This window comes from Chiloscyllium plagiosum, chromosome 34 (genome assembly GCF_004010195.1).
Source record: "Chiloscyllium plagiosum isolate BGI_BamShark_2017 chromosome 34, ASM401019v2, whole genome shotgun sequence".
Classification (NCBI taxonomy): domain Eukaryota; kingdom Metazoa; phylum Chordata; class Chondrichthyes; order Orectolobiformes; family Hemiscylliidae; genus Chiloscyllium; species Chiloscyllium plagiosum.
This window is the reverse complement of record NC_057743.1, coordinates 29419154-29438149: the sequence shown is the minus strand read 5'-3', so window position 1 is coordinate 29438149 and position 18996 is coordinate 29419154. Positions and strand designations below refer to the sequence as shown.

General features: G+C 41.5%; 1 protein-coding gene across 11 annotated transcripts in view; it reads left to right on the top strand.

Moving 5' to 3' along the window:
- tp73 (tumor protein p73) overlaps positions 1-18996 on the top strand; it is a 234365-nt gene that overhangs the window by 106957 nt on the left and 108412 nt on the right. For all 11 annotated transcript variants that reach the window (XM_043676040.1, XM_043676039.1, XM_043676034.1 and 8 more), the window contains one exon: positions 2482-2620. In XM_043676040.1, the coding sequence (XP_043531975.1) occupies positions 2482-2620 (139 nt within the window). The remainder of the gene's footprint in view (positions 1-2481; positions 2621-18996) is intronic.

Below are 18996 nucleotides of genomic sequence, written 5' to 3'. Positions count from 1 at the left end.
GGCAGCGAGGCCAGGCCCATCCTTCGCAACATCGGGGACAGGTCGAACCTCAGTGACACTTGGTGTTTGCGTACTGGGGATCCACGCACAGCTTGATGCAGCCACACACAAAGGTGGCTATCAGGGTGAGGGTGGCATCGGGTGTATTTTTCCCCCGTTGCCCAGATCTATATACATTGAGTCCCTTCGGACCCAGTCCATCTTTGATCTCCATATAAAATGGAAGATGGCCTGGGTGACTGCATTGGCACAGGTTCTGGGAATAGGCCAGACCTTTGCCACGTATAACAGCAATGACAGTGCCTCACACCTGATGACCAGGTTTTTTCCCGCGATGGAGAGTGACCGAAGCTTCCATCTGCCTCACTCTGCTGATATGGTTCTCCCAAGACTTGGCACATGCCCCAGTTTCTCTCCCCACCCCCCCACCTCCCCCCCCACCTCCGAACCAAATACCCAACACCTTCAGGCGGTCGGTCCTGATGGTGTAGGGGATCGAGGATTGGTCGGCCCAGTTCCCGAAGAGCATGGCCTCGCTCTTGCCTCGGTTTCGAACTGGTCACATATGCACATGAGTCTGTGCATGGACAGCGGATCCGAGCAGAAAACAGCGACGTCATCCATGTACAGGGAGGCCTTAACTTGTAGGCTACCGCTGCCAGGAATAGTCACCCCTCTCAGGCTCGCATTATTCCTAATGGACTCGGCAAATGGCTCTATGCAGCACACAAACAAGGCGGGAGAGAGAGGGCAGCCCTGCTTAACTTCCCAGTCAGATCTGGAGTCATCTGATTCCCACCCATTGATTGAGACTGCACTGACAATGTTGGTGTAGAGCAGTCTGATCCAATTGCAGATTCCCTCCCCAAAGCCCATTTTGGAGAGAACATCTCTCATATATGTGTGTGATATCCTGTCAAAGGCTTTCTCCTGGTCCAGACTGATGAGGCAAGTGTCCAACCCTCTGTCCTGCATGTAGGCGATTATATCCCTGAGGAGTGAGAGACTCTCGGCGATCTTCCTGCCCGGTACAGCACAGGTTTGGTCAGGGTGAATCACTGACCCCAGAGCAGACCTGACCCGGTTGGCGATTAACCTTTGACAAAATTTTGTAATCCGCATTCAATAGTGAGATTGGTCTCCAATTTCTGAGTTCCTCCCTCTCCCCCTTCTGCTTGTAGATGAGGGTGATTGATGCTTTTCCTCATGGATTCACTCATGGTACCTGCCAGAAGCATACTGACATACACCTCCAGCAGATCCTGGCCAATCAAGTGCCACAGTGCAGAATAGAGATTGAGCTAAAGGAAGCTTTCTTTGTTCATGACAGAGTTTAACAGCATGGGGTGCAATAAGCCAGATAGGATCAGATTGACACCCAGTTTCAGTAGATGTGAGTTGGGTTCAGAAGACTATAATGAACTGTGAAGTACTTATTATTCATGAAGCAGGCATTTGGTTTGCATTATGGGGCAAACTGCAGCCTCTATTTGTATCATTTGTGTTCATGTTTGGTTGCTGTCAATAACTGTTTGTTTATGTTTGGAATTGTCTGATTGCTTGCCTGTATATGATGATCCCCTCCTGGACAATGACAAATTTGGGTGAGCAGTGGACATTAGAGATGGAGTATCTGAGACTTTGAGAGGGAGTTTAGATGTGATGTAGCTAAGGACAGGTAAACTATTTAGCCTGCGAGTTAAATAGCATCTAGAATTAGAGTCGTATATGTGAGCGAATGTTAGCCCTGCTATGTGCCATGAGCAGTGTGGATATGTAGCTGTTGTGCCATTTTGTTGCCATTAAAGGGTAACACCAGATTGCCACCACTTGTTGAATTGAACAGCAGCTTTTTAAAAATGATGTGGATGCAAGGAATGCTGTTCTTTCAGTGGATATTTGGTGAGTGGTGAATTGTTCCAGGAATGGCATGTGGTAAAATGAGGATAGAATCGGATATGACAAATGCTAATGGGGCTTAGTAGGTTGTTAATAAGGTGTATTTTGTAAGGTAAATATTCCCTGCTACTACTGTCTTTCCCATCCCAGATGGCATTAGGTAGGTTAAAAAAGTTCTTGTTTAAAACTGACTCCTAGGCTCTAATGCAGTTCTCAATTTTTTTTTCTGCAGAATATTATTACCTAATAGTTATTGAAGATGATTTTGATGATTTTAAAAAAGCACAAAATTAGACTATCAGCGTCAAAGGACTTGACTTACCAGATCAGGATTACTCATGGTATTTTTGACCTTCAATGTGTTTCATTCTTACACTGTTTCTATGAAGGTTTTCATTTCACAGTATTTATGCCCCTCCATTTGATGAATGCAAAATGCATTAAATATTTTTAAAATGTCTTCAATCCTAAATCAATTAAATGATTCTTCAGCTGCTATCTATCAAATGAGAATGAATAAAGTTGGCAAATCTGAGCTTGATGTCAATTTCATTTCGTAAACAGTGGAATTTTTTTCCCCAGAGAACCAGACAGTACATACTTCGATATCCCACAAACCAACCTCTCTGGCAGCAATGAGGCTGTGCCAAACTTACCACCGAACCGAACCGAGGTGTGCATGGACGTCTTTCAGATGAGAGATATGAATGATTCTGTGATGGTGAGTGTGGTTACACATTCTCCTTTTGGTTCGCTTTGTTTGGTGATGAAATACTTATCAAAATAAGTTCAACAATGGCGGACCTGTCTGATAATTAAATATTCATTTTCCTGTATTATAATCATTTGTAAGCAGAAGTAATAATTTACTTTTTGGAATTTTTTCATAGTTAATTACTATGTGTTATTTGTGTAAAAATGCTATGATGGATCTCAGGAAGAATAAGCAATTTTAATTTTGATTGAGAGATGTAAGCATCAAAACTGAGACATAGTATCAATTTTTTTTCTGACTTTTTCCCTGCTATGGATTTTACCATTTTTTTCAAAACACATTGTGATCATCTTCAGCAAGAGCCAAAGATACTGGATACTCACTAATACTTCACCCAAGTAGTCATTCTACTTAACAGTTTGGGATAGAGCGGACAGGGATTAGTGGGTGACTGTGTGCAATCATTTTATGTGGATGTCTGCAAGGACTGTACCAAGAGTCAATGGTAAAATAATGAAGAATGACTAATTTGATTTCCCTTTCCTAGTCCTTAACACCAAGATTGTTTGTAGACTCTAAATTGCAACCTTGACTGAGATGAATAATTAACTGAATCAGTACAATTCAATCTGTAACTTTTGTAGTCTTTATGGCTCAGCCTCCTAATAAGATTCAAAAATCTAAAAGATTCTTCATCTCTCTCTCTCTTTTTTCTTTCTCTCTCTCTCTCTCTCTCTCTCTCTCTCTCTCTTTCACTTTCTTCACACACACACACACACACACACACACACACACACACACAAGCATCTGTCTTGCTCCCAGATAATCATAAAAGCACCTACAGACACACTGAATGAGGCAAACCTAAGTGACATAGCATATACACTCGCTAACAGGGCATGATGATTATATTGAGTCATTTATTGCCATGATCAATAGAATGGGATACTCTGCAAATTCATCAAAGAATACCATATTTACGGTATGGCATGATAGATTTATGCTGCCACAGACAGTATGAGCTGAATTTTTTCCTCGATACTCCACTCAAACCAACTTGAAGCAAGGAACAGATGTAGACTAGTGGGAGAAGATTTTGGTGTCTGATCACCAAACTTTCACTGATGCAGGCTAAAGAGCAGCTAGTTGAGGAGTTTCCCTTCATATACATGCACTCACTACCTCCACCAAAGTGGTGAACTGAATTTTTCTTCAATTTGTTTTTACTTGGTTATTTTAAACAATGGCTGTGAGGGTACCTTGTTGAAGTGCTGTCCCAAAACTTAACCCTATACTGCAATTGAATGCTGGTCTAAAACTGAAAGGCTTCTGAATTTCATCATCATTGACAACCTGCTGCCTGCCACCCTTAATCAGACATGGAACATTCAGGGCATACTTGGGTGAAAATCTTAACTTTAGTCAATTTCTTTCTAAAGGAATATTTTGAACTTGATAACAAATGTGGTTTCTGTTTCCTGCCTCCATGATATAAATTTAACTCAACACCAAATGCATCCAAAGTTTCTGAATAGTTTTGATCATCCTTTCACTTGCTGTTCATGCATCTTGCTGTGTGTCAAATTGGCTGCAATTTGGTGTACAGAATACATGTTGAGACATTCTGGAGATGTGAAACAAGCTACGTGAATGCAAGTTACTTATTTCTATATAAAATACACAGGAAAGATTGATGTCAATATGTAATTTCAGAAGCAATGTCTGCATATCACGCACTCATGGTTTGATGTAGGCAAGAAGCTATGAGATTCATTATATTAAGACAGTACCAGATATCTTACAATTTCCTTCTGAGGCATTGCATCACCCTAAAAAAAATCTCAAAGATATAGATTGGAAGATAGAGGCATAATCTGTTCTCCATTGTCCATTCCTATCACTGGTACTACTATTATGACTAATACTGAAAGTGATAGATGCAAACTTGACCCTGGGCACCTCACTTTAGTACTCACTAAAAAGAGTCAAAGGGCTGTTGAGATAGTCAACTTCAGTGACAAAAAAGTCACAGTTTTGGTTAGCTTAACAAAATTAATGTTCAAACACTTCTTCAATATTATTTGAATCTTCTAAACTAAGACCTAAAGAGTTTCCCCAGCCAATGTGAGAGTTCCAGACTTGCCTGGCATTGTGGAACAAACCCCTGATCATCAAAGTCCACGGGGAGGCCTTAGACAACATTGACCACTTCCAAAGCTTTGAGGGTATCCTGTCGGCCAAAGCAGCTATTGATGACAAGATCCACCACTACCTCCAATGTGCTAGAGCAGTCTTCAGTCGCCTGAGGAAAAGGGCGTTTGAAAACAAAAACGTCAGATCCGACACCAAGATTATGGTGTACAGAGCTGTGGTGGTTCCATCCCTCCCATGTGTCTCTGAGACATGGACTGTCTACAGCAGACACCTCAAGGTGCCGGAGTAGTACCACTAACGCTGCCCGCATAAGATCCTGCAAACCCGCTGGAAAGAAAGACACACCAACACTAGCAACCTTGAACAGGCCGACAGCCCTGGCATTGAGACGCTAATTACCAGTGATCAGCTACGATGGGTTGGGCACATCGTCCTCATGACTGACACAAGAGTCTCCAAGCAGGTGCTCGACTCCCAGCTTTGAAATAGCAGGCGAACCCCCGATGGACAGAGGAAGTACTTCAGTGATATCTTCAAGGTCTCACTGGTGAAGTGCAACAATCCCACAGACACCTGGGAATCACTTGTGCACAACTGTCCAAAATTAAGGAGGAGCATCTGGGGAAGGTGTTGATCACTTTGAGACTTGCTGTCAGGAGAAAGCAGAAGCCAGGTGAAAACCGTGAAAGGAGAGTGCTACCACACCCACCCATTCCTGTGACCACCTTCTGCCCCAAGTGTAACAGAACCTGTGGAAGCCGCATTGGTCTATACAGCCACCTACGGACTCCCCCTAAGAGTGGAAGAGAGTCATTCCTGATCAATAATTATGATGTTATTTATGCTACAAAATGTATGGACATGAGACTTGCTGTTATTCTTGTTCACCTGAATTTCCGTGTAGCTGAATAGATGATCAGCAGAACACCCAGGAAACAGCTCTCTATACTATTTCTCCAGCATTTCAAGCAATATTCCACCAAAATTACAATATCAAGGAGCCCCCAGAGAAATTATTTTCCATTACCTGCTGCCTTTTATTGCTTTAAAAAGCAAGAATCAATTCTTTCTGTTGACACCCACTTAATTTGAATACTTAAAGTATTCAAACTAAATATTGTTGCCTTTCAATTTCTAGCTTCTTAGCTAACTGTGAATTTTTAGGACATGACTTCTAGCCCCATTGAGGACATGAAAACATAATCTAGGCTTACCCTTCAGTACAGTACTGATGAAGGACAGTGTTATTGACAGTGTCATCTTCAGGTACATCATTAAATCAAGGCCTCATTTGTCAGCTCAGGTGGGCAAAAAAGATCCCATGGCACAATCTGAAGACTAACAAGGAGTTTTTCTTGAATGTTCCTGACCAACATTCTTCTTTTTACTTCAAATCTTAATCCATTGGGATGTGCTAAGCATACAGTAAATGCTAGATGTTTCTTTCAAAGTCAGACTTACAGTAGACTGTAAAGTTTATTGAGTACATTTAATGGCAAACTCATGCTTCATTGTTAAAATAGTGATGTTCAGATTATTCTTTTTGGACTGTATCTTTTGAATTGTGAGAGGGTTATAATTGCAGAGTTTATCGTGAAATTTAGGGTAAATGGAAGGGATAATGTGGTCTGTGCTTGAGTCTACCTGACTAAATGGTAATTAGTAAGGATCAGAGGGAAGTCTCAAAATGTATTCCTGAAAAGGAGTTGGCCAATATTTACATTTAAAGATCACAGCTGTTGTAATGTTCACAATCTGAAGACTTTAAATCTCCTGAAACCAATAAAAGTATTACCGGTATCAAGATTGTAAACAGTAATGCTGAAATTTGCCCTTTCGTTCCTGAGATGAAAGAAATTGAGAATAGGAGTTTGGAGGTCATGCTGCAGCTGTACACGACATTGGTTATGCCACTTTGCGAATATTGTGTGCAATTCTGATCTCCCTCCTATAAGAAGGATGTTGTGAAACTTGAAAGGGTTCAGAAAAGATTAACAAGGATGTTGTCAGGATTGGAGGGTTTGAGCTACAGGGAGAAACTGAATAGGCTGGGGCTGTTTTCCCTGGAGAGTCGGAGGCTGAGGGGTGACCTTATAAAAGGTTGATAAAATCATGAGGGGCATGGATAGGGTAAATAGACAAGGTTTTTTCCCTGGGTTAGGGTGTCCAGAACTCCAGGGCATAGGTTTAGGGTGAGAGGGAAAAGATATAAAAGTGACCTAAGGGGCAACTTTATCACGCACAGGGTGGTGTGTGAATGGAATAAGCTGCTGGAAGTTAGAATAATTATAACATTTAAAAGGCATCTGGATGGGTACATGAATAGGAAGGGTTTAGAGGGATATGGGCTAGGTGATGGCAAATGGGACGAGATTAATTTAGGATATGACAATTGAACTGCTTACATGTTGCCATTAAGCCAGTTTTTAATACCAGATATTGACAATAATTTTCATCATCCTCCGCAGTGGGATGACCCATGTCCTCAGAATATTTGTCTGGATTCTGAATTACTAGCCCAATGTTGGTCAGTTTTCCAAGTTGGCTGGATAGTTAGTTTGCGAAGCAGAGTGATGCCAACAGTATGAGCTTGTGCTGTTTTTGGAGACCGAGGTCATGAGGGAACAGAGGCTGGTAGATTTGCCTGGCTTGGCGTTACAGGAAGAAGTCTATAGTAATCATCACATTGAAAAGCAGTTGGCCAGAAAGTAGACTGAAGGTAAGCAGCCCTGTCCAAAGCCAGGTTAAGGAGGATAAGGCCATTAGAACCAGGTATTCTTGATTTTGGAACAATTAGGTGGAAGTGCAGTGATGTCTAAGCATGAGCTGAGAGCACTAGTGTGAGGTATTTGAAGGAATCTTCAAGGATTGCTTCACCAAAAAGGTAGCAGAAGGATCCCCATCAAACCTCATACCCTATGGAATAGTGGCAACACAGGAAATTGAAGTCAATTCCAGAGAGCTGTGGCGTACTTAATCTGATCTCAACAAGAGAAGGAAATGAACCCTCAAAAGCTTGTAATATATAAGGGAATCCCTTACAATTTTCCATTCCCTTAAGCAGTGTGGCCACTCACAAGAAAATCAGAAAAATTGTGGCCAAAATGAGAATCTGGATGTCAGGAAAACATTCTGACTTTTCACTTAAGATTTAAACAGCAAGTTCAGAATTTCATTACTAAGCAGTGACCACCTTATTTCCATGGATTAGAATTTTGTTAATAACCCAATTTACCTCACTTCTATGCAGCTTCCTGTTCTCTCTCTCTGGGAAACAGGACAGTGCCAATTCCTAATTTGTAAGTCAGCAGTTACCTGGTGATAGTGGCTCTCTGTTTGCTTCTCCTAGCCTTCATCCAGTTCCGTCTTCATCACAGTATCTCTGTATACTCCATTTACACCACTTCCTCCACCTTTCGGCCACACAAGTTGGCATCAGCAAACCACAAGGCTCACTATATCATCATGCCTGCTTTCAGACCAATTCGCACACTATTTCAATCCTTCAGGACTTTGCTTAGGAAATTAGGAACATTAATGATTTGCAGGCTTCCACCAAGTTCCATTGTGCATAAGGGCATACATACATCTACATAGAATGCAAGCTATGCCTTTTCATTTCTTATCCCTCGCTCACTTGGTAGTTACTTGGACGCTGTCACACTCTGGCTTGTATGGCGTTTTGTTGCAAAGGATTTTCAATGCTAAGTTATAGGCTGTCAACCTCTGTGGATTGCATCACTTTTTAGCACAGAGGAAGATGCAATCAGCTTGTCATGTTTGGAAGCACTGAACAGTCAAGAGGTTGGACATATTGTTTTACTGTACCATGCTTTGTCAATGTTACACCTTTATTTGTGCCAACAGCCTTTGTAGCAAAGACACTGCATGTTTTTGAAACAAATGGCCATGTCTGAAAGTCAAAGAGAACTGTTTTTTTTTTGTTGTTGGGTCAGGGAGAACTGCGCCTAGCCCAGGGGTTAATCTGAATCTAATCCAGGGGTTGGCCACAGTCAATTAAGTGCCTTGTCGTACCAGAGTCTGGGAATCTATATCCCTTTCAATCTGAGGATTAGGCCATAATCAGTTTTGTAGGTCAAGTACAACTGGCCCAGGAATTACAGGTATATTAGTCAGGGTACTGTGGAGATATCAGTCCAGAAGTGGGCCACTTCCTTCAGCAGTGTGACAAAGGGAAAGATTAAGTTGATGTAATTGGATGGAAAACTAATTGCAAGTGATGCGCAAACAGGTGAGATGGACCCCATTGAGAGGGCAGGAATGGCTTGTACTTTTGGGAGGCTGGGGTGGGTGAGAGCTGTCATGTGAACATGATGCATACAATAATGAGAGTTGTACTCCATGAGCTCTGAGAGCTGTGTGTGGTAGTAGAGGTCATGAGTGCTGCCCTATGGAGTGTGAGGTAGCAGAGAGATGATTGTAGCATTTACTCTTGCAAAGCATAGAAGACCATTAACCTTCTTCCAGCCCTGCTATGGATTGCATTTGATCTGGGGCACAGCACTGACTCCGACCACTATCTCAGCTATGATTAGCTGAGCTTAATGGCTTATCTCCTTTTTCTGCCAGCAGAAGACAGCATCTCCACCCGTCCACCAGTACCTCCAATCCCTGTCAGTGAACCAAGGAGTTAATTTCACTTTCTCGGTCATTTTATTGAGAATAATTTTGCAGGACCACAGTATGAAGGGCACTTTCTGGCTTGTAGTGCCTGAAGTGATGTGCAGTTAGTGACAATGACATGAACACCAGAAGATCCTCACATTAGTGAGTAATGACATCTGTCTGCCATCACGATTTCACAAGAAAGGAGCAACAGTCTGGTTGGCATAATTAATGAGGTAAAGAGTGGCAGATTGTGAGAAGAGTTGCACTGAGCCATAGTAGACTGGGTTCCATGTGTGTCACTTGACAAAACAGTTTGACTGAAAATGGGATCAGTTTTCAACTTTAGAATGTCCACTGCCTTGCTCACCATGTGCTTGTTTGAACAGCACAATGTAAAACTAACTAATTGGGAAATTACTATGTCCATCTAAATGCAGAATGAAAAGAGGAAGGACAGTTCCTCCTCACTCAACGTTAGAAGAATATGGGCCACTCTTCTCCAGACTTGCCCCACCATACACCAATCTCTAAGCCATGAGCACCAAATGCCTACCCTTCCTGGTTAAAAGCCACAATACCCAGCTGGGGTCATGATTTTTTTTTGGAAGTTTCTCTTCAGATTTTCTAAAGGACTGTTTTGAATTTTGGAGGATGCCTCTTGGTTTACAAGACCCCTGTTCCATTCACACTAAAACATCTGTGTTACCAAATACCTCATATGCCAACACAAATACATGAAGTCATGTAGTAATATTTGGTCTTAAACAGAGCAGAATTATAAGAATTCACCAAAATACTCAATAAAATACCCTTCATACAAATCTATTAAATGTAATACCACAAAACACAAGAAAGCATAATTTATAGACACCCCAGTATTTAAGTTGGGATGACATGATTAATTAGAAAATAGTTTGCAACAAGATTTTTTTAATATAAATGACTGACACATATTTGAAATAACAAAAACATAAGAGTGACCAGGAGCAGGAGTAGGTAATTCAGCCCCTCAAGTCTGCTGTGTCCTTTGATGCAACCATGGCTCATCTCATTTCAGCCTCTACTCCACTTTCCTGTCTACTCTCCATGATCTTTCAACCCATTATTAAAAATCTATCTCTCTCTCCTTACATGTACTCAATGTCCTAGCATTCCCCACACCCTGAGGTAGTGGATTCAAGATTCTCAACCCTCTTGAGAGAAGCAGTTTCTTCCTATCTGTTTTAAATCTGCTATCCCTTATCATGAAACTATGACCTGTCACTCTAGATTTGCCTATGTGAGGAAACATTCTTTGTCCACTTTGTCAATCCCCTTTAGCATCTTCTTTCCCTCAAATAAATCTCCAGTTATTCTTCTAAACTCCAGCAAATATAGGTCTAAACTGCTCAACCGCCCTTCATAAGACAAACCACATATCTATAGAATTAATCTATTTCTATTCATAGAAAGTCATTACCATGCACACGTTTTCTCTGCTGCTGAGGTCACAGCCAAACAGTTGCATGTCTCTAATGCAATCATTGAACCACAAATAATTTTGATTTTACTTCTTTTGAGATTCTTCGTTAAGTTTATATTTGCAACTATTATTCTGAGACATATACTAGGGAATTCTCCAAGGTTTCTTCTGAATTGCCAGCACAGTTTTTGCAGATTTTCTCAAGGAAATTGACGTTAATGATTGCCTTTTGTTTTTAACAAAACAAGGTACTGAACAGGAATACCACATACTGTGATACACACTAAACATGCAATTAATCTTCTTCAATTGAACTGTGATTCCCGCCTAAACATGAACTTTTCCCTCCTTAAATGTTTTATTCACACCAAAATCTCCCTTTAATGAAGGGAAGCTGTCTGTGCTTAAAAGTCGAAGCATCGTTTGACACACTAATTATGTTTCAAGCCAATCCTGTCAGTTAGAAGCTCTGTTACAACATCTGTTGCATCAGCCTGAGCATTCAAACATTGAATAAGCTTTATTTTTCCTGGGTTAAACTGTTTTCAGACTCTCAGCCTTTTAATACATTTTAATTCTGACATACTAGACTATCAAACTCAGTTTTCTGAGACAGCTTGTTTTTTCTATTTTTTTTAAAATTGAAGTCTAAACAATTTGAAAGCTGTAAAATACCAGCCATTTGCCTTTGAATAAACTGTAGATTTACTGTGTATAGTTGATGTAGCAATAGGAACTCTTCAATTAGCTGCTGGACAGCCATAGTCCAGGAAAAAAAAACTGGGGTTGTGGGGGACATCTTTATTTATTAATGGGTAGCAAGTTGCAAATATATTACCTGGTCTCTCAAACTGAATGACGTGTTAATTAGTATTTTGTTCCTGTAGACGGGTGATCAATTTAGATGACCCATAAACAATACTTAAAGTATTTGAACCAAAGTTGAACTTAAATCCCCACATCTCATCCATTATGAGACTTCAGCATTGCACATCTTTATCCACCATTTGTCCCTTTTTTCCAATATTGTTGTGATTCTCGTCTGTGCTTTCTGACTTTTCTACCACCATCCTTCCTGGGCTCCTGTGCTGCACCCTTCACAAACTCCTTCAAAACACTGCCTGTGGTCTGTTGTACTAAGCTCAATCAGCTTGTCGTCATCATCTTCACCAACCTCTATAGGCCAAGTCAGATTAAATTATTTGGTTTATTTATTATCACATGTACTTGTCTCATGCATTTTTCACAAATACAGTGAAAGGTGTTGTATAATGTCACCACTCTCCAGCATCATCTTAAAACACAGAAAGTAAACCAAGACATGTAATACAAAAGGTAGAAAATAAAGAAATAAAGTTTAAAGTTCAACTTTAAGGTCCTTCTTATGAAGTGCTTTGCAATGGATCTGGATCTGGACTCTTCCATTCCAATGCTGAGACCAGCACCAGCTCAAAGCAGTCAACCAGCCTTGAGTCCCTTCACCATGACCCTGCTGCTGGAACAGATTCACCATTCTTCAGCACCATCTTGCCTCCACTGACAATGCCGCAGTCACAAGTCCGCACTGAGCCATATCTCGTCAATGCAGCTGCCACTGATGCTGCCATGTCTCAACCAGGGCTCAAACTTAAGGTGGGCCCACCACGCCAAAACAGCCAGTGTCAATGGTGCTGGGTCCCATACTGGGTCCAAACTCTCCTTTCTCCACCACTGCCAGGAAACAAATTTGCCTCTATCTGCCGCCACTGCCTGGAACAAAAACTTAACTCCTTCCATCAAAGGGGTTAGAAACACAAATTCAACTTCCTCCACCACCACCAGGATCACAAACTTGCTTCTGACATGCTGGGCCAAAGCAGCCGAGCTCTCCCCAAGAAAGTAAGTAAAATTAGGAAATAGAAAGAGGAAAAATAAAGGGAAAATGGATGGAGGGGAGGAGATCGAGGCTCAGGAGGCCAAATGCTGCGCTGCTTATTCTGCCACCACTATCTTGAAGAATTTGGCAATAGAAATAAAATAGGAATAGAAATAAAACAAAACAGGTGTCTGTCTGTAGGAATAAAATGTTAATTAATACATACCATTCAGTTTTGGAGACCTGAGAGTGTACTTCCAACTTGCTACGCATTAATAAATAAAGGAGATGTACTCCACAATACCAAAAGTTTTAAGTTCTTGTTTTGCCCTGCTTTTGCAATATATATTCAATCTTCTCTTTGAGCATTCCATCCTTTGCACTTTGATTTTTGTAATTTTCTTTTGTGTAACTTCTCTTCTTTCTGTTGTACCATCAGTTACAAAGCCTTTAGCTGCCTTCGCCCTGATTTATGTTATCTCCTGTCTGTGTGGAGTTTGCACATTCTCCCCGTGTCTGCATGGGTTTCCTCCGGGTGCTCTGTTTTCCTCCCACAGTCCAAAGATGTGCAGGTCAGGTGAATTGCCATTCTAAATTGCCCGTAGTGTTAGGTGAAGGGGTAAATATAGGAGAATGGGTCTGGGTGGGTTGCTCTTCAGAGAGTCGGTGTGGACTTGTTGGGCCGAAGGGCCTGTTTCCACACTGTAAGTAATCTAATCTAATCTTAAAAAAAAAGTTTGCTTTCCTATGATTTTTTTTTTCCCCCCACTGCTTAGAAGCTTGCTCGAATCCCTTCTATTCCTCTGTGTTTTAGGTCACCTCATCTCACTCTTGCACTGCTACTCACTGTTGGTTTGACCCCTCTTAAATGGCTAGGGAATTTTCCACATTGAGAGCACTCTAAAGATATGAATTATTGGTGTCCAAATGGGGAGTTAGCCCTATAACCTAGGTGCTTTTCTGAAGAGGTTTCACTAAATTAAGGTGTTGATTGCCATGTGTTTTGTAAAATTACCGGATGATGTGTGATTATGTTCAAAGTCAAGGCGTCGGTTTCTAGTTGTGTGAAGGTCGCAGACCTTCCTTTTGCTGCAGAGAATGGGTACAGATATCCATTATATCTTATTGGGAGGGGAAATCAGAAAACAATGGTACCCACTGACCAAAGAACAAAGAAAATTTACAGCCCAGGAACAGACCCTGCGGCCCTCCAAGCCTGAGCAAAGTAGTTTGTCTGAGGGCCCCAGGGAAGAAGAAAATGAACATTTTCTGCAAATGTTAATCTAACAAGTGTAAGAAATGTAAACTCCCCCCTTCAGCCCAATTGGTTGCTACCATTATATTTTCCCTATGATATCACTAGAGGTCTCCCTCGAGTGCAATTTTGCATCAGCCATTTCCCAACAAAATACAAACTGATTTAAGCCTTCATAACTAATTGTATAGATTAGAATAGTAAAGTGTCATGAATTCTGAGGTAATTAAATAATAATTAAAATAATCAATGATAATTAAAATAATCTAAAGCTGTAACAATGGCATTAAAAACAGAAATTGTCTTAATCATCATTATAAACCGGAGATCCTCACCATGATCTGTCAATATTTGTTGTGACCTGTCATTTCTCACCATTTTGAGGACTTTCAGGCGCTTTTAACATCTCATTAGATGAAGGAAAGGTGAGGAGCAATTGTCATATTTGATTTCATAGAATCACACAGTACGGAAGAGGCCGTTTGATCCACTGAGGTTTTAACTGTCAGAAATGTACTACCATCTACACTAGTCCCACTTTCCCACACTAAAACCATAGCCTTGAATGTTATGATACTTGAAGTGTTCATCCAAATAGAAAGACCCTGCTGCAGATATTGCAGTTTTCCTTGAGATCAGCAGCGAGCACCCATACTTCGCTGTTGACCAGAGAATATCTATAACATTATTTGGGAGTGACTTTATGAAACAGTGAGTTTACTTTATAGAAATAAAGGTCTCATAGCATGGATAAAGTTATTACTTTTCTCCTCTACAACTCTGTTGAAGAGATTGGCCATCTATTCTTCAGACTTAAAGCATTTATTTTAAGTGAGGGGCAAACTTTTTACATTGAGGGTGGTTCATGTGCCGAATAAACTTTCTGAGGCAGTGATGGATGCGAGCACAGTTACGTTTAAAGGACACTTAGATATATACATGAATAAGAAAGATTTGGAGGGATATGAGCCAGGAGCAGGCACATGGGACTAGTTTAATTTGGGATTATGTTCGGCATGGACTGGTTGGACGAAAGATCTGGTTCTGTGCTGTATGAAGCAAGGGAGGTGATTTCTGGGCCCCTTGCTGAGATATTTGTATCATCGATAGTCACAGGTGAGATGCCAGAAGATTCGAGGTTGGCTAATGTGCCACTATTTAAGAAAGTTGGTAAGGAAAAGCCTGGGATCTGTAGACCAGTGAGCCTGATATGGGTGGTGGGCAAGTTAGAGTCATAGAATCATAGGGATGTACAGCATGGAAATATACCCTTCGGTCCAACCTGTCCATGCCGACCAGGTATCCCAACCCAACCAAGTCCCACCTGCCAGCACTCGGCCCATATCCCTCCAAACCCTTCCTATTCATATACCCACCCAAGTGCCTCTTAAATGTTGCAATTGTACCAGCCTCCACCACATCCTCTGGCAGCTCATTCCATACAGGTACCACCCTCTGTGTGAAAAAGTTTTCCCTGCATTTCTCTTTTATATCTTTCCCTTCTCAAGACTCTGACCAATAAAGGAAACCATACCAAACGCCGCCTTCATTATCCTATCTATCTGAGACTCCACTTTCAAGGAACTATGAACCTGCACTCCAAAGTCTCTTTGTTCAGGACCTTACCATTAAGTGTATAAGTCCTGCTAAGATTTGCTTTCCCAAAATGCAGCACCTCTCATTTTTCTGAATTAAACTCCATTTGCCACTTCTCAGTTGTTGGAGGGAATCCTGAAGGATAGGATTTACATGTATTTGGAAGGTTAAGGACTAATTAGGGATAGTGGACATGGCTTTGTGCATGTGAAATCATGTCTCACTAACTTGATTGAGTTTTTTGAAGAAATAACAAAGAGGATTGATGAGAGCAGAGCGGTGGACGTGATCGATGTGGACTTCAGTAAGGTGTTCGACAAGTTTCCCCGTGGGATACTGTTAGCCAGGTTAGATCACATGGAATACAGGGAGAACTAGCCATTTGGATACAGAACTGGCTCGCAGGTAGAAGATAGAGGGTGGTGGTGAAGGGTTGTTTTTCAGACTGGAGACATGTGACCAGTGGAATGCTAAAAGCATCAGTGCTGGGTCCACTACTTTGTCATTTATATAAATAATTTGGATGTGAACATGGGAAGTATAGTTAGTAAGTTTGCAGATGACACCAAAATTGGAGGTTAGTGAACAACGAAGAGGGTTACTTCAGATTACAACAGGATCTTGATCGGATGGGCCAATGGGCTGAGAAGTGGCAAATGGTAAGATCCTAGGGAGTGTTGCTGAACAAAGAGACCTTGGAGTGCAGGTTCATAGCTCCTTGAAAGTGGAATCACAAGTAGATAGGACAATGAAGGCGGCGTTTGGTATGGTTTCTTTTATTGGTCAGAGTATTGAGTACAGGAGTTGGGAGGTCATGTTGCAGCTGTACAGGACATTGGTTAGGCCACTGTTGGAATATTGAATGGAATTCTGGTCTCCTTCCTATAGGAAAGATGTTGTGAAACTTGAAAGGGTTCAGAAAAGATTTACAAGGATGTTGCCAGGGTTGGAGGATTTGAGCTATAGCGAGAGGCTGAACAGGCTGGGGCTGTTTTCCCTGGAGTGTCGGAGGCTGAGGGGTGACCTTATAGAGGTTTACAAAATTGAGAGGCATGGATAGGATAAATAGGCAAAGTCTTTTCCCTGGGGTCGGGGAGTCCAGAACTAGAGGGCATAGGTTTAGGGTGAGAGGGGAAAGATATAAAAAGGGGCAACATTTTCATGCAGAGGGTGGTACTGTATGGAATGAACTGCGAGAGGAAGTGTTGGAGGCTGGTACAATTGCAACATTTAAGAGGCATTTGGATGGGTATCTGAATAGGAAGGGTTTGGAGGGATATGTGCCGGGTGCTGGCAGGTGGGACTAGATTGGGTTGGGATATCTGGCCGGCATGGACGGGTTGGACTGAAGGGTCTGTTTCCATGCTGTACATCTCTATGATTCTATCTATAACACCAAAATTGGTGTAGTGGAAAGCAAAGAAGGTTACCACAGAGTGCGACAGGATTTTGATCAGATGTGTCTGTGGGCTGATGAGTGGCAGATGGAGTTAAATTGAGATAAATGTGAGTTACTGAATTTTGGAAAGGCAAATCTTAGCAGGACATCTACACTTAAGGGTAAGGTCCTGGGGAGTGTTGCCGAACAAAGAGGCCTTGGAGTGCAGGTTCATAGCTCCTTGAAACTAGAATCGCAGGTAAATAGGGTAATGAAAGTGTTTAGTATTCTTTCCTTTATTGGTCAGAGCATTGAATACAGGAGTTGGGAAGTCATGTTGTGGCTGTACAGGACATTGGTTAGGACACTTTTGTGCAATTCTGGTCTCCCTCCTATCAGAAGGATGTTGTGACACTTGAAAGAGTTCAGAAAAGATTTACATAAATGTTCCCAAGGTTCAAGGGTGTGAACTATAGGGAGAGGCAGAACAGGCTGGGGCTGTTTTCCCTGGAGTGATGAAAGCTGAGGGGTGACCTTATCGAGGTTTATAAAATCATAAGTGGCATGGATAGGGTTAATAGGCAAGGTTTTTTCCCTGGGTTAGGGGAGACCAGAATTCGAGCGCATAAGTTGAGGGTGAGAGCGGGAAGGTTTAAAAGGGACCTAAGGGGCAATATTTTCAGGCTGAGGGTGGTGCGTGTCTGGAATGAGCTGCCAGAGGAAGTGGTGGCTGGTACAATTACAATATTTAAAAGGCATGTGATTGAGTATCTGAATAGGAAGGGTTTAGAGGGATATGGGCCAAGTGTTGGCAAATGGGACAAGATTAATTTAGGATATCTGGTCAGCATGGATGAGTTAGACTGAAGGGTCTATTTCCGTTCTGTACATCTCTATGTCTCAATGACTCACTAACTGGCAGTTGCAGCAAAATATAACTCCGTAAGGTGACTTGATACTTACATAATACTCTTTTGGAGCCTGAGAGACCATATTCTCAACAAGGAATAGTTTCATAGCTGAAATCATATTATTTCTATTTGAGCAATAGTTCTGAGGTTAGCTAGAAGAATTTGCAAGATACAAATTTTTTTCATATTTTCACCTTGCACTGATTAGGGCAATTTGCAAGCAATGCCAAAATGAAGGGAAATCGACATTTGTGCTGTGTGAGGAAAATGCTGATCCGTTAGTGGAATTTGATTTGCCGAGTTTTTGCTATGAATAACAAGAGTTAATGATAGTTTACTGCCAAACTTTGTTTCAATTTTAAACAAGACAAGTTCACGCTGATTGGTCCAAACATTTCCCCAAAAAGTGAACCAGAGAATGTTACGTATTTTACTGCATTCAAGCAGGTATAGTGTGTGTCATTTTCCTTCTCTCTGCAAAGAACAGGATTCAGTGTATTAATATATGGAGCTAATAGATATTAATATATCCAGTGCACACAAGTACACAATACAGCAAGCCTGATTGACAGTCCTAAATTGGTTGCCAGTATAATTCTTTGCACATTCAGGATTGTGTAGTAAATGTGGTTCTAGCGCAATATCCCATCTAATGTTGGACACCGTAATATTACATTTGCAAAGAATAGGCTGGTTGATTACAGAAACTGAAATAACTCCAGAGGCCACTATCCCATCACCAAGTCATCCTTTATTTACACATGGAGAGTCCTCGACACTGATCCAGCTCCGTTAGAGCCAGCTCGCAGAGTGAACAGGATGTCTGACACTCCTGTTCTTCTGTCAGCCAGGGCTCCCTGATTGGGACTGTTAATCTGTCCAATCAGAGAACTCATATTTTATGAGGTCCACCTGACTGACCTCATTACAATCAGTACGTCCCTTTCCCCTCAGTCCAAGGACATAACTGGATTTTTTTGTTTTGTAGATCCTCTTAGGGCATTTCAGCACTGGCTCAGATTCTTTCAACTCTGCCTCCGAGACGGGTGGTGTGTAAAGCACAGTAGTTCACCTCTTTGAAGCATCTTATTCAGGTGGCAAAGGTGGTGATATCTGCCATGTCCATCTCAGATTCCCAGGTA